At 39.5% G+C, this 13,750-nt stretch overlaps 3 protein-coding genes across 3 annotated transcripts; 2 read left to right on the forward strand and 1 right to left on the reverse strand.

Annotated features, from left to right (window-relative positions):
- The first annotated feature begins 1,314 nt into the window (after window positions 1-1,314).
- On the forward strand, window positions 1,315-4,702 carry LOC148389731 (annexin A3-like). The gene is made up of 14 exons (XM_088392949.1): window positions 1,315-1,467; window positions 1,707-1,753; window positions 1,829-1,876; window positions 2,024-2,111; window positions 2,198-2,292; window positions 2,357-2,470; window positions 2,626-2,716; window positions 2,796-2,875; window positions 2,955-3,011; window positions 3,096-3,189; window positions 3,751-3,846; window positions 3,964-4,022; window positions 4,259-4,381; window positions 4,460-4,702. The coding sequence occupies exons 2-14, from the start codon at window positions 1,742-1,744 to the stop codon at window positions 4,514-4,516; spliced, it is 1,014 nt and encodes a 337-aa protein (XP_088249075.1). The 5' UTR covers window positions 1,315-1,467; window positions 1,707-1,741; the 3' UTR covers window positions 4,517-4,702.
- Window positions 4,703-9,903, reverse strand: rcl1 (RNA terminal phosphate cyclase-like 1). The gene is made up of 9 exons (XM_088392948.1): window positions 9,671-9,903; window positions 9,217-9,288; window positions 8,726-8,901; window positions 8,463-8,537; window positions 8,261-8,385; window positions 8,027-8,152; window positions 7,432-7,588; window positions 5,367-5,470; window positions 4,703-4,872 (listed from the first exon to the last, which is right to left on the reverse strand). Exons 1-9 carry the CDS (start codon window positions 9,798-9,800, stop codon window positions 4,719-4,721), a joined length of 1,119 nt encoding a protein of 372 aa, XP_088249074.1. The 5' UTR covers window positions 9,801-9,903; the 3' UTR covers window positions 4,703-4,718.
- A 378-nt stretch (window positions 9,904-10,281) lies between these two features.
- On the forward strand, window positions 10,282-13,704 carry ak3 (adenylate kinase 3). Its single transcript, XM_088392957.1, has 5 exons — window positions 10,282-10,536; window positions 11,702-11,821; window positions 11,905-12,077; window positions 12,229-12,347; window positions 13,102-13,704. The coding sequence occupies exons 1-5, from the start codon at window positions 10,389-10,391 to the stop codon at window positions 13,211-13,213; spliced, it is 672 nt and encodes a 223-aa protein (XP_088249083.1). The 5' UTR covers window positions 10,282-10,388; the 3' UTR covers window positions 13,214-13,704.
- Window positions 13,705-13,750: the final 46 nt, after the last annotated feature.

Consider the following 13,750-nt stretch of genomic DNA (forward strand, 5'->3'; position numbering starts at 1 on the left):
TTGTTACTAAATATCCATAAGAATGCCATGTTTTTAGTTTGCACACAAATGAACATGACAAGTCCGCAACAGAACTACCAAAATTTGTTTTATTTACTGTCATTATTTTTTACTCGTCACGTACATTGCCCAAACTTTATTCAACTGCCCCTGTATGACTGACATGGTACATCCGAATTTGTTTTGGGCCTCCAGGTTCACATTTTTGAAACAATTTTAAAAGTATACATTACTTAATACTGGATACTTGAGAGTTGGTACTTAGATGTGACACAAAAATCTTAAATATATGGATGCTGACAGTCGTTCACCATAAGCCTTGATTTGGAGATTTTAAAAATCATACTTGCCCAATTTTTTCAGACCTTGTAAAATCCACCTCATCTTGGACTGATGATGATGATGTGATGGTAAAGTGACCTCACTGAGGTCATCAATGTAGACAATTATCAATCAATTACTATCATTTACTTGACTAATTAGTCAAAAACCCTCAGCATTCATCTAAAAGTACTGTATGTATTCAATTAAACTCCTGCTTTAACTTTGAAAAACAATAATACATTTGTGTGGGTGCCTATTTTCTGACATGTTGCAGACCAAAGCAATAACAGAATCTTAATTCATGTGTGTTCTGCAAGGTCAAAGAAATGATGTGAGTAATTTGATATATAACCAGATTATTTAACAAAATAATAGCCAGATTATTTCAAATACCATAAATAATCACTAGTTGCAACCCAAATTCCTATATGCATCCATTTTCCAAACTGTTTATCCTATATCTAGTATCTTTTTTTAAATTATTCTTTCATAAACATGTGGATTATTGCATTTGAAAGAGACTAGCCTTTATATTCACTCAAACATCAAAGGGTCGTAACGGCAATGTTACACGTTTACCACAAGACGGCGCAATTTTCACACAACACGTCCACTTTTTCATCAAAAGAATTATTGACCGCAAACTCTTTCTACCTCTTTGTAAATTACCCAGAAAATCATTAAAATGATTTTATACACTATTCTTGTTCCAAACATATTTTGAAAAATTAGAAATATTTAATTCATTTTTCAAAAGATGGTTCCTCGTTTTGTTTTTCGTTTTTTCGTGGCTCCATTTATTTTCATATACTTAGTTTCTTTTTATTTTATTTTTAAACAGCTTTTTTAACTCCATTATCGTTACTCGTCGAAAAAAATGCTGGCTGCCGCAAAAAAAGAAAAAAGAAAAAGATGACTCAACTCTCGCTCGGATGGGTTTTATTCAATTTTTAAACTGCATTTTTAACTCCATTATCGTTACTCGTCGAAAAAAAATGCTGGCTGCCGCGAAAAAAGAAAAAAGAAAAAGATGACTCAACTCTCGCTCTGATGGGCGTTGCCTTTTGCCACATTCGTGAAAAAGTCCGTGAGTGTCACATTCTGGAGCTTCGCCACCGGGATCAAGCTTGTCATCGGATTTAGGTAGGTAAAAGTGCTCGTTGGTAGCCTTTTATCCCTGTTTAATTTTTATTTTAAAAAGTGACAGTAAACTACGTCACTTTTTTTTTTTATTTAGGAGGGCAAACACGTTAGCGCTAATACTGATTTTCGTACAGTTGTTGGAATATTCCATCGGGTTTGGCATGTTTGCGGAAGTGGATTTGATAGTATTGTTGATAAAGTTGAGGTGAAAGCCGATATCTTGCATTCTGTTCTTTCAGCGTAGTGCAAGAATTCAGAATCCTCCAGCACAAACATGTCAGTTTGGGTGAGTACTTGCATGCAATGTTTTTACTTGATCAAGTAAGACCAGTGAATGGAATCTTTATTTTAATTACTATAGGATGATTTGGATTTGCTGTTGGACTCCCCCTCCTCACTGAGCGTGACAGTAAGTTTACTATCAATTTCTCAACAATGAATCAATTAAACAAAACAAATGAGATATATAATCTACACAAAGTGGGTGAGAGTAAAATACCATATGTGGCCTACCGTTTATTTAATGATTGTGTTGTGTGTTTATTATTATTATTAGTCCAACGCAAGGGGAACTGTGAAGGACAACGCCAATTTTAAAGTGGAAGAGGATGTGGCTGCCATAAGGAAGGCAATAGAGGGCATTGGTAAGATTATCATAATTTTTTAAAATATCACAAATCTTTATTCTTTACTGTGTTTATTGACATATCTGATTTCTCTTTACTTGCAGGCACAACAGAAAAGACCCTAATCGAGGTGCTGACCCAAAGAAGCAACGCCCAGCGTCAACTCATCGCTAACGCCTACGAGAAAGCCACGGGAAGAGTAAGTGTGAAATATTGCGAGAAATATTGCGCATGGGGAAGTAATATCAACTTGTCCGCCTCAGGCATTAATTGCTGATCTGGAAGGCGACACCCATGGAGACTTTGAGGATTTGATGGTGGCCTTAGTAAAACCTCCTGCCGTCTTCGACTGTCATGAGGTCATCAAAGCCATCAAGGTGAGGTGAAGCGCTCATTTCACACACCTTTTTTTTTTTTTTTAAATCGGAAACGACCTCACACACTTGAAAGTGGCCCTGGATCTTCCCCCAGCTTAGCCTTATGCAAATTAGCACCACTATTGGGAAACAGCCTGAATACTATGTCGTTCCAGGGTGCAGGGACCACCGAGTGCACGTTGACTGAACTCTTTGCATCAAGATCCAACAGACAAATCAAAGCCATGTCTGATGAGTACCTGTCAGGTAAGCATCGTGCACCTCAAAGTTTTGCATTCCACCACCTAGCAATTGAGTAACAAACAGTACTTTATGTGTGTCATAGAAACGGGAAAATTGCTGATTCACGACCTCAAGTCAGAGGTGTCTGGAGATTATGGCAAAGCACTGCTCATCTTGGCTGAAGTAAGTTTGAATCATTCTTTAGTTGGGCGTTAGGACTATAAAATAAGATCTAATATTAATGGTGCTGTTTTCCTCACAGGGAAAGCGGGACGAGAGCCTCGGTGTGGATTCCGCCCAAGCCAAAGCAGATGCCAAAGTACTGCACAGTATATTATTATTGTGTTTTGTTTTTTAAGCTAACAAACTAAGGGCTTGTTCTTATTGTCCTGAATGCCCCCAGGCTTTGTATGAAGCAGGAGAGAAGAAGTGGGGAACCGACGAGGGCAAGTTCATCGACATCTTGTGCCACAAGAGTGTTCCTCAGCTAAGACAAAGTGAGTAATTTATCTTCACTTCCTGTCATTTCTTATGCTAAAAGGCCACATTGATTTATTTTAAATGAAAATGAGTTGCGTAGATCATTTGCTGAATGTGAAAAAAATATATAATTCATTCAATTTTTTTATTTAGCTAAACTATCTCAAATTCATCACTAGGTTGCAACAGAGACTAGAAGAGTTACAGAAAGGAATAAAAAGATTTTCTTGGAAAACATTTAAGGATCAACACCTATTGTGAATTTCTGAACTGAAAAGTTCTGTACTGAAAAGTTGTAGTGCGTTTTGAGTTCAAGTTGAGTTCAAGTACCCAAGCCGGATATCCTTTACTTTTGTGAGTCACGTTCCATCAGAGAAAAAAAAAATCTTAACACCAAAGAAGTCTCAAAGTGGACAAGCTATGTACTTACCGCCATCTAGTGGTTAGGGTATTTAATGGTTCTGCCTGCCACCACAATGTCACTGACACACTGCCAGATATTTGACCGAAATTATATATAATTAATTGCTTTTGCAAAATAACGTCAGGAACATAACATCCATATTGCGTGTGTGCAGCTCTGGTGGAGTACAAGAAAATAAGTAAGAAGACTCTGCAGGAGAGCATCGAGGGTGAAATGTCCGGGAACTTGGAGGAGCTTCTCGTGGCTGTTGGTGAGAATGACTGACACATTTGTTTTGTCTGTTTGTTTTTGTCCTTTCAGATAATGAAATCATTTGTATGTTGTGTCCTCTTATGAAGTTATACATTTGTTTTTGTTCCCCCTATAGTCAAATGTGTGAAAAGCGTCCCAGCGTACCTTGCAGAGCGGCTTTTCAAGAGCATGCGGGTGAGCGGCGTCCCTTTCACGATACCCCAAAACGTATTGTTTCGCATCTTTGTTTAGTTTCAATGCAGCAGATGATCGCATTGTCATCAGAAGCGCCGAGAAGAATGTTAAGCCTGTCGCTTGGGGGTGATGGGGAAATGTGCAACGTTGGTTGAAATGTAACAAAAAAAAAAAGCATCAGCTTGTAAATGTGTTCCATCCCTTTATAACCTTTTTATTTTCTAAAATGTCTTTAGGGTTTGGGGACAACAGAGTCCACACTGACCCGGATACTGGTCAGCCGCTCCGAAATTGACTTGCTGGACATTAAAGCAGAGTATAAGAAGCTGTTTGGATATTCACTCTACTCTATGCTGGAGGTCAATACAAACATATTTGATAAACATTGGGAAAAAAAATACTAATAAACAACCTACCCTTCTTTTTCTTTCCCTCAGTCTGAAGTGTCAGGCAGCTACGGTGACGCCCTGAAACATCTGTGCGGCCAAGACTAACTCCCTCGAAATTCCTGCAATGACAAATGGACGAGGAGGGACTTCTCCCCAATAGTGGAACACGGAGGACAACTTGAATGGAACATGGCATTTTATCTATTTCGGTACTAAACCTCACAAACCTAAAAGCATTTCACATTCCACTGACTGATAACTGTGACAATTAAATAAAGCGATACCAAGATATTTATGTACAAAAGTTTTATTTCAAGGTTTTACTCAAATTGCTATAACCGACTCCGACGCACGTCATCAGGACTTTATCTCCCCCTTTGCGTTCGTCCTCTAAAGGCTTGCGAAGTTCAATTTTGAACATGATCTGGAAAAAATCTCGAATGTGTCTTAGAAACTCCATCCTGTTGAGAGAACAAAGAGATACTTTTAGTTAGCTAGGAAATGAATTCATTCATTTTCTGTAGTGCTTGCCCTCATTGGGGTCATGAACTGGGTCCTATCACGAGTAACCTTTAATTTAGTTAGTGACAGCGCCTATATTTTGACTTCAATGCATGGGGGTCATTTATTAATATTAAAAATGAAATCAATGAAGCTTGAGGTCAGGCATCTGGACGAAGAGGCATGTATAGCGATGGCACTGCCAATCTTCAGTTATCATAGTACTGTACTTGAGAGCAACACAGCACCGGTACCATGATAACTGAAAATGGACAGTTCATAGTTGACTCTTCCAGCATCATGGCGATTTGTCACCACAGACAAACAGTTTGGTGAACTTTGGGCTTATCCTGGTGTCTTATGGTTGAATAATAACTAAGCAGGAAGTCTGTTTATACTGTAACTAAACCAAAATGGCACATTCTAACCTTCGCCGTGTGTTCCAATGACTTACGTGTACGGCGAAAGGGGTCCGAGCAAAAGTTTTGACACGTCCTGTTGGCCAAGGGTCATCAGGAGCAACGCCAGGCTCTGATTGGATGAATCCACACAGCCGCCCTTCAAACACAAAGAGGGACCACCATGTGTTTGTCAACTTGGAAATGTACGTCATAGGATCGGGGATGTTTGGACCTGCGATGGCGGGGCAACTCCGATGCAACAAATTCATGTTTAAAGTCAAAATTATTCTTAACTATAAGTTACAAATTGTCATTCTTTAAGCTTAACATTATTTTCTCCAATTTGACAAAGTTACTAAAAACTTATTTGATTGACCCTAATATTTCTAATTTCCACAACTGCATAGCTGATAATTGTGTCGCGTTCAGATGCTAATGACACCAGACACAAATGTGGTCAGTCACATTTTTTCTTATCAATCATCTTTCTTTCACTGTCTTTCTTTCAGTAATACAAAGAATGTCTGTTTCACTGAGTGAAAAACAAAAGTCTCCCGAGACACCACAAGTCTATTTGGGAAAAGTCCCTTAAATGCCATTTCTGTTTTCCGACAAAGCCATTATTTGTACATTTCAAAAAACAATTTGTTCTTCTATAAGGTCAATGAGAAAAACTGTAAATCTAAGAGAAAACTAAATCCTCAATTTTTAATACACTACAGTAAATTACTGATGAATAGTCCAAAAACAAGCAAGCATCGCAAATCAATAACATCTTTCGAGGACCACTTACATCAGCTCCCGTCCATTGTTGATGTTGAGTCCAAAAACAAAATGTCCATGAAGTGAGCTTGCTTTACTACAAGCAGACTGTACTGATTAACCACAGAGCAAACATGCAGAGCACCCGTTTGTTTTTTTGTTTTTAAAAGAAAAGGGAAAAAAAAAAAATCACAACTCCAGATGGACAATCAATATCCTTGTTCCCGCTCACTTCTCGACTGTGACCAACTCCACGACTGCAGTTGGGTTATTTAAAATAGCAGTTATTCAAATAAAGACTTCTGTAAGGACCTGATCTGCCAGATGCTGCTGCCTTTAAAAAAAAAAATAAAAAGCCAACCATGCTCAAGAGCCTCTGGAGCAGGCACATCAGCTCCGGGCCGTGTGCTGCAGCGACTGAAGAGGACGCATCCAACAATATTGCTCTTTCAGAGTTAATCAGCAATACCCTGACCAGCTAACTGGATTCACATGGCTCCAATCAGAAGCCAAGGCACACTCACTCACACAGCACACACTTGCAGAAACAAATTCAACATTTCACACTACTATTGTTTGACATTATTTGTTTCTGTTTTTCATAGCGATGCTCACCTTAGCAACTGCAACAGAGCAAAAACAAAAAAAGTTGAATCCTGAATACAGCTTCTGAGGTTTTTTTTGCGACGGCCGCATCTGACATGGAGCGATACGGCTAATTATGTAATTTATTTATTTGATCAATTATTAATTACCAGTATTTAACAATTATAGTATTGTGTATTTTTTTTTTTAAGTACCTGGCGCAACACTAAATTTGCCCCTTTGACACCTCCCACATGCTAGTCGTGTATATAAACAAATTCATAGCTGCATTCCAGAATGGCATTGACGGTCATTACTGGGGAATGTCAGCAAACAAGGGCAGTGAGTGTAACCGTTGCAACACATCTGAGTCATGCCTTGACCGCAGCCAAAGAAGACCATATTGTCCGACGACGGGCTGAAAACAACATTCCCAAGAGCCGTTGCTGAGATCTACTTGCAGCTGTAAAATACAGTGACAGTGCTTTATTGGCGTCATGATTGTTGCATGACCACGTCACCATTCCGTACAGAAATAGTTCCAACCCAAAGCCAACAGACCTTATGACTGTACTACCCATCCGGTGTGGTTGAGCCACCAAAAAGGAAGGGCTTGTCAGTTTGCATACCACTTGCATATAACTTTACATTTGATTAACAAACCAAATCATGTTTAGCGGCATATAGTCTAAGAATCCAAATTGGTTTTACTTCTCGATTAAATGAGAAACTGAAAAAATTACTTTTTTAATTGCGTTTTACAACACTTACCCGATATACTTCTTCCAACAGCAGCTTGGCGCAGTTGCGGCCGAGGTCCTCGGGCAAAATTGGTTCTCCTTGACCCTGTGGCGTGGAACACATCTCAGCACTGAGAAAACAGCCTTCGAGAGTCTCTGCCACTAGAGTCAGCCCGAAACCTGGTGACCTGCAAAAAACCGATACGGCAGTTTGAGGACAACAATAACAACCATAATGTACCTCTTCTGCAAAACCTGCCAAAATAGGAAATATGATGCTTGGAGTACATCTTTTTTTTTTTTTTTTTTTTTGGTCATGTCATAACTGGTAAGTTAAATTTACAAATTAAGTATAGTTAAGTACCGAGCAGTGTAAAAAATACACAATTACACGTGTACAAATTTTACCTCGCGATTTTCAAATGTGACTGGTGTGAAAGCCTATCAATAAATTGTGTTGTACAACCACCTAGCGTTGAGGTAGGTGAATTACAGTTTTGTCATGAACCAAGTAATGCAAATTTTTCTGGTGCTCCTGCACAAACTGCTGCATTGAGCATCGTCTGTAAAAGTATGTTGGGACTGTTCCAACTCAGAGCAAAGCAGCTACGTGGATGGAAACTCACTTGCCAGAGCTGACTCCCTTCATATGGTCCGTATAGATGTAGATATCTGGAATGAACTGGTTTAGGACGCCCCGCGCCGACTCCACAATCCTGTTGCCCATTTGAGGGGAAACTCTCACTGAATATCTGCGTTTGAATTGTCAAGGCTCATAGAAAGAAATGATGACGTTGGAAAGAGTTTACATAGCGCTCATAATACACAAATAAGTCCGAGTAAGATCATTTGAAGGATACGCTACTCCTCGGATTCTCTTAATCTTTCCGGAGTCAGTAAGCTGCAGTGGCCTGACGGTCTTTCGGACCGGACACGTGAAGACAACCTCACCACCTCCACCAGGTGCCATTCCCCTCTTGACCACCTGAGGGCGCAAGAACAAAGATTCAGCCTTGGTTTTCAGTGTCTGAACTTGAACATTAATAAAGTTTTACTCATCACCTTTAGGTCAAACCCTTCGCCCTCGATGCCAAACTTCTTCATCAGAGGAAGAGCACTAGTCTTCAACCGATCAACCTAAAGAAGATGCATTTGTTAAAACAGCGGCAAGAGGCATGGTTGCCATGACAACAAAACCTCCATCACTGCAATATTGATACTTTTTGCAGATGAATAAATAAATCCCTCCATGAGGAACTACAGTAGGCATACTCATTTATCAAAACTGATGACAGAGGCTGAGGGTGTGACAATAGTTATCTCACTGTTGGGTCTGTGGGGTTATTGGTGACGCCAAGCAGGGTGGCCTTCAGTGGGGTCTTCATGAAGGGAGCCAGCATGAGAAGAGCCTCTAGGTAGTACCCAATGGACCGTTGCAGATTACAGTCGTGTTCTATAGATCCCCCGTAAAGTAAGCCAGGCTGGTAGAATAACACGGTGCCTTGAAGAGGACATGGGTAGCATCAATGAGTGAGGAATATGGAACTTGAAAGAAAAATAAACAACAACAAAAACAAGGGTTTGAAAATGTTGCTAAAAATAGATTAAAGATGGCTCCATGTTTAGACTCACTTTGCTTTGTATAGTCTGTTTTTGTTTGCAGCCACTTAGTTAACGTAAGCAGAGAAAATCATGCTAATATGGAAGCTTTTTTGAATAAAATGCCCTTATAAATACATTTGAATTATTCAATTAAAAACGATTGCATAAGTTGTAAATAGCACATTCATGTATACAATAAAAAACAAATATTCACCTGTTTGATTTATTTCTATTATGGAGCCATTGGTCACTTTGTCCAGAAGTCTGATGAAGCTGGCTTCAAAATCTGGAGAACATTCAAAAAGCAAGCATTCAAAAACAAAGAAATATAGAAGTTCTTTTAAATGTTGTTAGAGTACGGATATTTTTTTTAAAGGCGTGACTGTGAAGTTTTCGCATACCAATCAAGATATGATCGTGGAACAATTCTAACGCAACAAAACGGCGTTTGAAATGGAGTTTATTTTTATTAAGCTTTTTGAGATTATAAATTAAAAAGTATTAAATAATGACAATTGTTGATTACAAGTAAACTGGAAATCCCAGAGCCTTAGGATCTCCCCCTCGATCACCGTCACCAAACTCACTCCCAACTGCGTAGCAGCTAGCACGTTAGCATGGATGCTAACTGCGACGCCACATGAATTTTGGCTGCCCAACTCACTCACCACGGAGCCCCGGGTTGTCGTCTTTGGACCTTATATTCCGTATTTTAACCCTCTTCCCACTCAGTGTGGCCAAAACGAGGCGCTGCCTGAAGAAGTTACAGCCGTCGTAGGAGAGCCCGTGGCTTGCCATGATGACGGTGGTGTTGTTGTTGTGGCTGGCTCGCTTCTCCTGCTTGGCTCGAGTCAGTGGAAATCCACGTGTGTTTTTCCAGGAAGACGCAGAAGGCAAGGGGCTACGGAAAAGCAGGAGAGACAAAAATAAAACTTGATTTTTGCGATACCACTTCCGCCCTGTAGAGAGCGATATATAACAAAAGAAATTCCCAAACCTGCTTGCCGACGATCTAAGATTTTATTATCCTTTAATATTATAAGAAGTAATTTAAATTAATTTATTTTTATTATAGCTGGACACTAGCTGCATCATTCCAGTGTATTTCGAATGACCTAATTATTTTAAATGACGCGTCATATGCAAGTATAATGGAAAAACGTCTCTACCTAGGAACAAATTACCTAATCGCCCAATTAACAATTTCCATAACAAAACGATCGTTCTCATTTTTATTGTGAAGCACGTACAGCCTCCGAGCCACTCCCACTCGAGTTGACGTCACGCACTTGCGTTGCCATCAGGGCCACTCTTCGCTTCACCGAGCATCCAGAAGGAGTTTAATCCGACTTCTGCAACTGAAAACCCGAAGGCGGCATTCTCGATATGGTTCTCCAAAAGATTTTCCGTGCAGTTATCATGGGACCCCCGGGATCCGGAAAAGGGACGGTATCAGGGCGGATAAGCAAAAGTTTTGGTCTCCAACACATCTCCAGTGGAGATATTCTGAGAGCCAACATCAACGCTAAAACTGGTAAGCTTATTAATGCATGAATAGAACGTTCATTTGTGCACCCCCCAAAAAATGGGGTGTATTTGGTGGACTGCGTTGATAAGACCACCACACCTTGCTTATCTGGAACACACACAGGGAGTTGTAATCAAACTGGTTTGCAGCCTCTTTTGCTCCTGGGAGTAGTTTTATGTTTGCACTGAAAACACTTGGCCTACCTTTTATGGCTTGAACGAACTTTGGAAGAAGGCCTTCTCGGGTATCACCTTGGCGGAATGATTAAAAGAGCTGTAAAGATAAGCAAAACAGTGCACGTATTGATTTTTGCATTGAACGGAAATAGATGTGTGTGATGGTGTCACGTCGAGTCTGCTGCTCTCTACACAATTGTAAACCATTAATAACCCTTTTCACGTGGAGCACTCAGCAGTCAAAACACGTTATAATAATCCTTGTGCTTGATCCAATTTGCCTTAGATTTGAAAAAAAAAATGGTCCTGAAGTTTTCCAATAAAATAAAAAAACAAAAACAAGTAGCTTTGAGTATTGCATAGTATTGTACATTCTTGGTTGAAAATTAAATGAATAACATTTAGCAAATAATTTCCATGGAGGTGGAGTATGACGGATGTTTGACACCTTTCAACCTTGCGACAATTTTGAACGGGTTATAAATTAATGAGTGCCCATGTTTGTGTTTGCACAGCTGCCTTACAATTCTGAGGTTATCGGCTCAAATCTCGGCTTTTGTCTGCGTAATTAAGTTAATTGAGCATTCATAGATGTGAGCATGAATGGTTGTTTGTCTATAAGTGCACTGCTATTGATTGACAACCAGTCCAGCGTGTGCCCTCCCTCTCCCTCAAGGTCATTTGGGATAGACCTCCAGCTCACCCATGATGTTAAAAAGGTCAAGCACTATTGGGAAAAGATGGATGGATGATATTCAATAGGGGCTGTTCTTTGGGCTAGTTTTTAGCACTTCTTCACAATTCTGATGTTCGGGTGTTTCAATCTGCCTTCTTGTATAACATTTGGATGTTGTCTCTTATGTGGAATGAGGAAACCACAGTTGAAATTTGAACCCTGACATATACAACTATGAGGCAGGTGCACAATTTGCATAATTCACATTTCATGGAATGGGAAAGACAGCTATTTCTAATCTTGTTTTCTTTTTTGTCAGAGTTGGGACTGCTACTCAAGTCGAGTATTGATCGAGGTCAGCTAGTGCCAGATGACGTTATGTCTCGCCTCATCCTCACAGACCTTCGTGCTATAGAGCAAAGCAGCTGGCTGCTAGACGGTAAGAAATCTTTACACTGGCATGCATCAATAATAAATAAAAATAATTCTGACACTTTTTTGTTTTATATATCTCAACTCCAGGTTTCCCTCGAACCGTCACCCAAGCAGATTCTTTGGATCAAGTCTACAGTGTGGACACAGTCATCAACCTCAACGTACCTTTTGACACCATTAAATCGAGACTGTCCTCTCGCTGGACTCACCTACCCAGCGGCAGAGTTTACAACATTGACTTCAACCCGCCTAAAGTGCCGGTAAAGTTCATTATTACGATTATCACAGTTTTGCAAATGTTTTGGATCTGGGAAACTGTTAGCAGTGATTAAATTAGGCCTCATTTGGAAAATTGCAATGCTTAGCTGTCCATCTTTAGTTTGATTCAACCTTTAATCACATGTTGTGCAGGGTCGTGATGATGTCACAGGGGAGCTTCTGGTCCAGAGGGACGATGACACACCAGATACAGTCACGAGGAGATTGAAAGCCTACAAAAACCAGACGGAACCCGTCTTGGAATACTACAGGTATTCAGAAATATTAAATTTCTATATCCAAACGATGGATTGTAATAAGGTCCAACTCTAGTTTTGTGGAAAGGTTTTTATCACATCAACCTTAGTAGAAGTCGTGATGCTTTTTATATTTTTATTTCTGAGGTGTTGTGTGTCAGTCCAGCTATTACATCACTAGTGTCAGTTTGCATCTCAGTAGAGAAAAAAAATGAGTTAAACTTGGCAGATGGTTGCCATATTACTACATGCAGCCTCTCACCCCCCCCCCCCACCCCCCACCCCCAAACAGCACAATGTGTAACATTTTTCTTCCTTCGTGCACATTCCTCACGGGTTTCTTTCACCAAAGGACTGCTTCAGAGCCACATTTGTCAAGGCTGTGGGAAGCATATTTGATCGTATATCAAGGCACCAAAATGTAGTACAAAAACACAAATTGTGGACTGACTTTTAGAATACATGGATCATTGCTTTTGGTGGACCATTAAGAGTAAATCATTGGTCCCAGTCAAACCACGTGGCCCGCATTAACATTGAACCCTGACTTATTTTCCCCTATGTGTCCCAATACTTTTGTTGAAAGTAATTCAGCAAAATCCTTCAATGTCTGATTTGTTCTGATTTCTAAATAAACTTTCCTAATGGAAATTAATTCAAGTTAATTTGTGAGGATGCTTTAAATTTATTTTTAAAATCAATTACAAGCAACACATGAAAACACAATAAAAAAATCTGTTCCACATTTTTCTTCTACTTTGTGTTACAGGAGTAAAGGTGTTCTTGAGACTTTCACCGGTACAGAAACTAACAAGATCTGGCCTCACATTGAGACCTTCCTTCACAGAAAACTCCCTGTGCTCAATCAGAAAGTTGCATAGCAGAAGACTATGAATTTACCAGCAAAATTGTATTTATTAATACAGAAGTCATTCAGGACCGTGTCAATCACGGGACCTTTTTAGAGTGGTTGAATTTTGCTCTCGTCATTCCACATTGTGCCTTACACCAATTGAGACACAATAGAAATGTTTTCTAAAATTAATCTTATTCAGTTAACACTCCTATGGTTCCATAGAGCCCAAATAAAGATTCAGTTTCTCATGTAGTATTCTGACTTAAAAGGGAATGTGCAATGGTCTACTGGAGTGATCCAGTAAATAAACTTTTGCACTCCAGTGCCTTTGAATGTAGTAACTGAATGTTAATACCCTCATGAACTCCATTATTTTACATTAGCATAAGGCCATTTTATTTTTTTTCTCACATTGTTTTAACAAGCACACTATTGTCTTATGCTGTGACCAGTGTGTTGTGTTGTTAAAAGTTGCCTTGCAATGGAAATGTGAATAAATTAAAATATGAACAAAAATATTTGCCTTGAAATCTTTTAACTGAGTGAATGTAAAGGATAAAAA

Source organism: Syngnathus floridae, chromosome 12, assembly GCF_059516105.1.
Source record: "Syngnathus floridae isolate MCC-2025c chromosome 12, RoL_Sflo_1.0, whole genome shotgun sequence".
NCBI lineage: Eukaryota > Metazoa > Chordata > Actinopteri > Syngnathiformes > Syngnathidae > Syngnathus > Syngnathus floridae.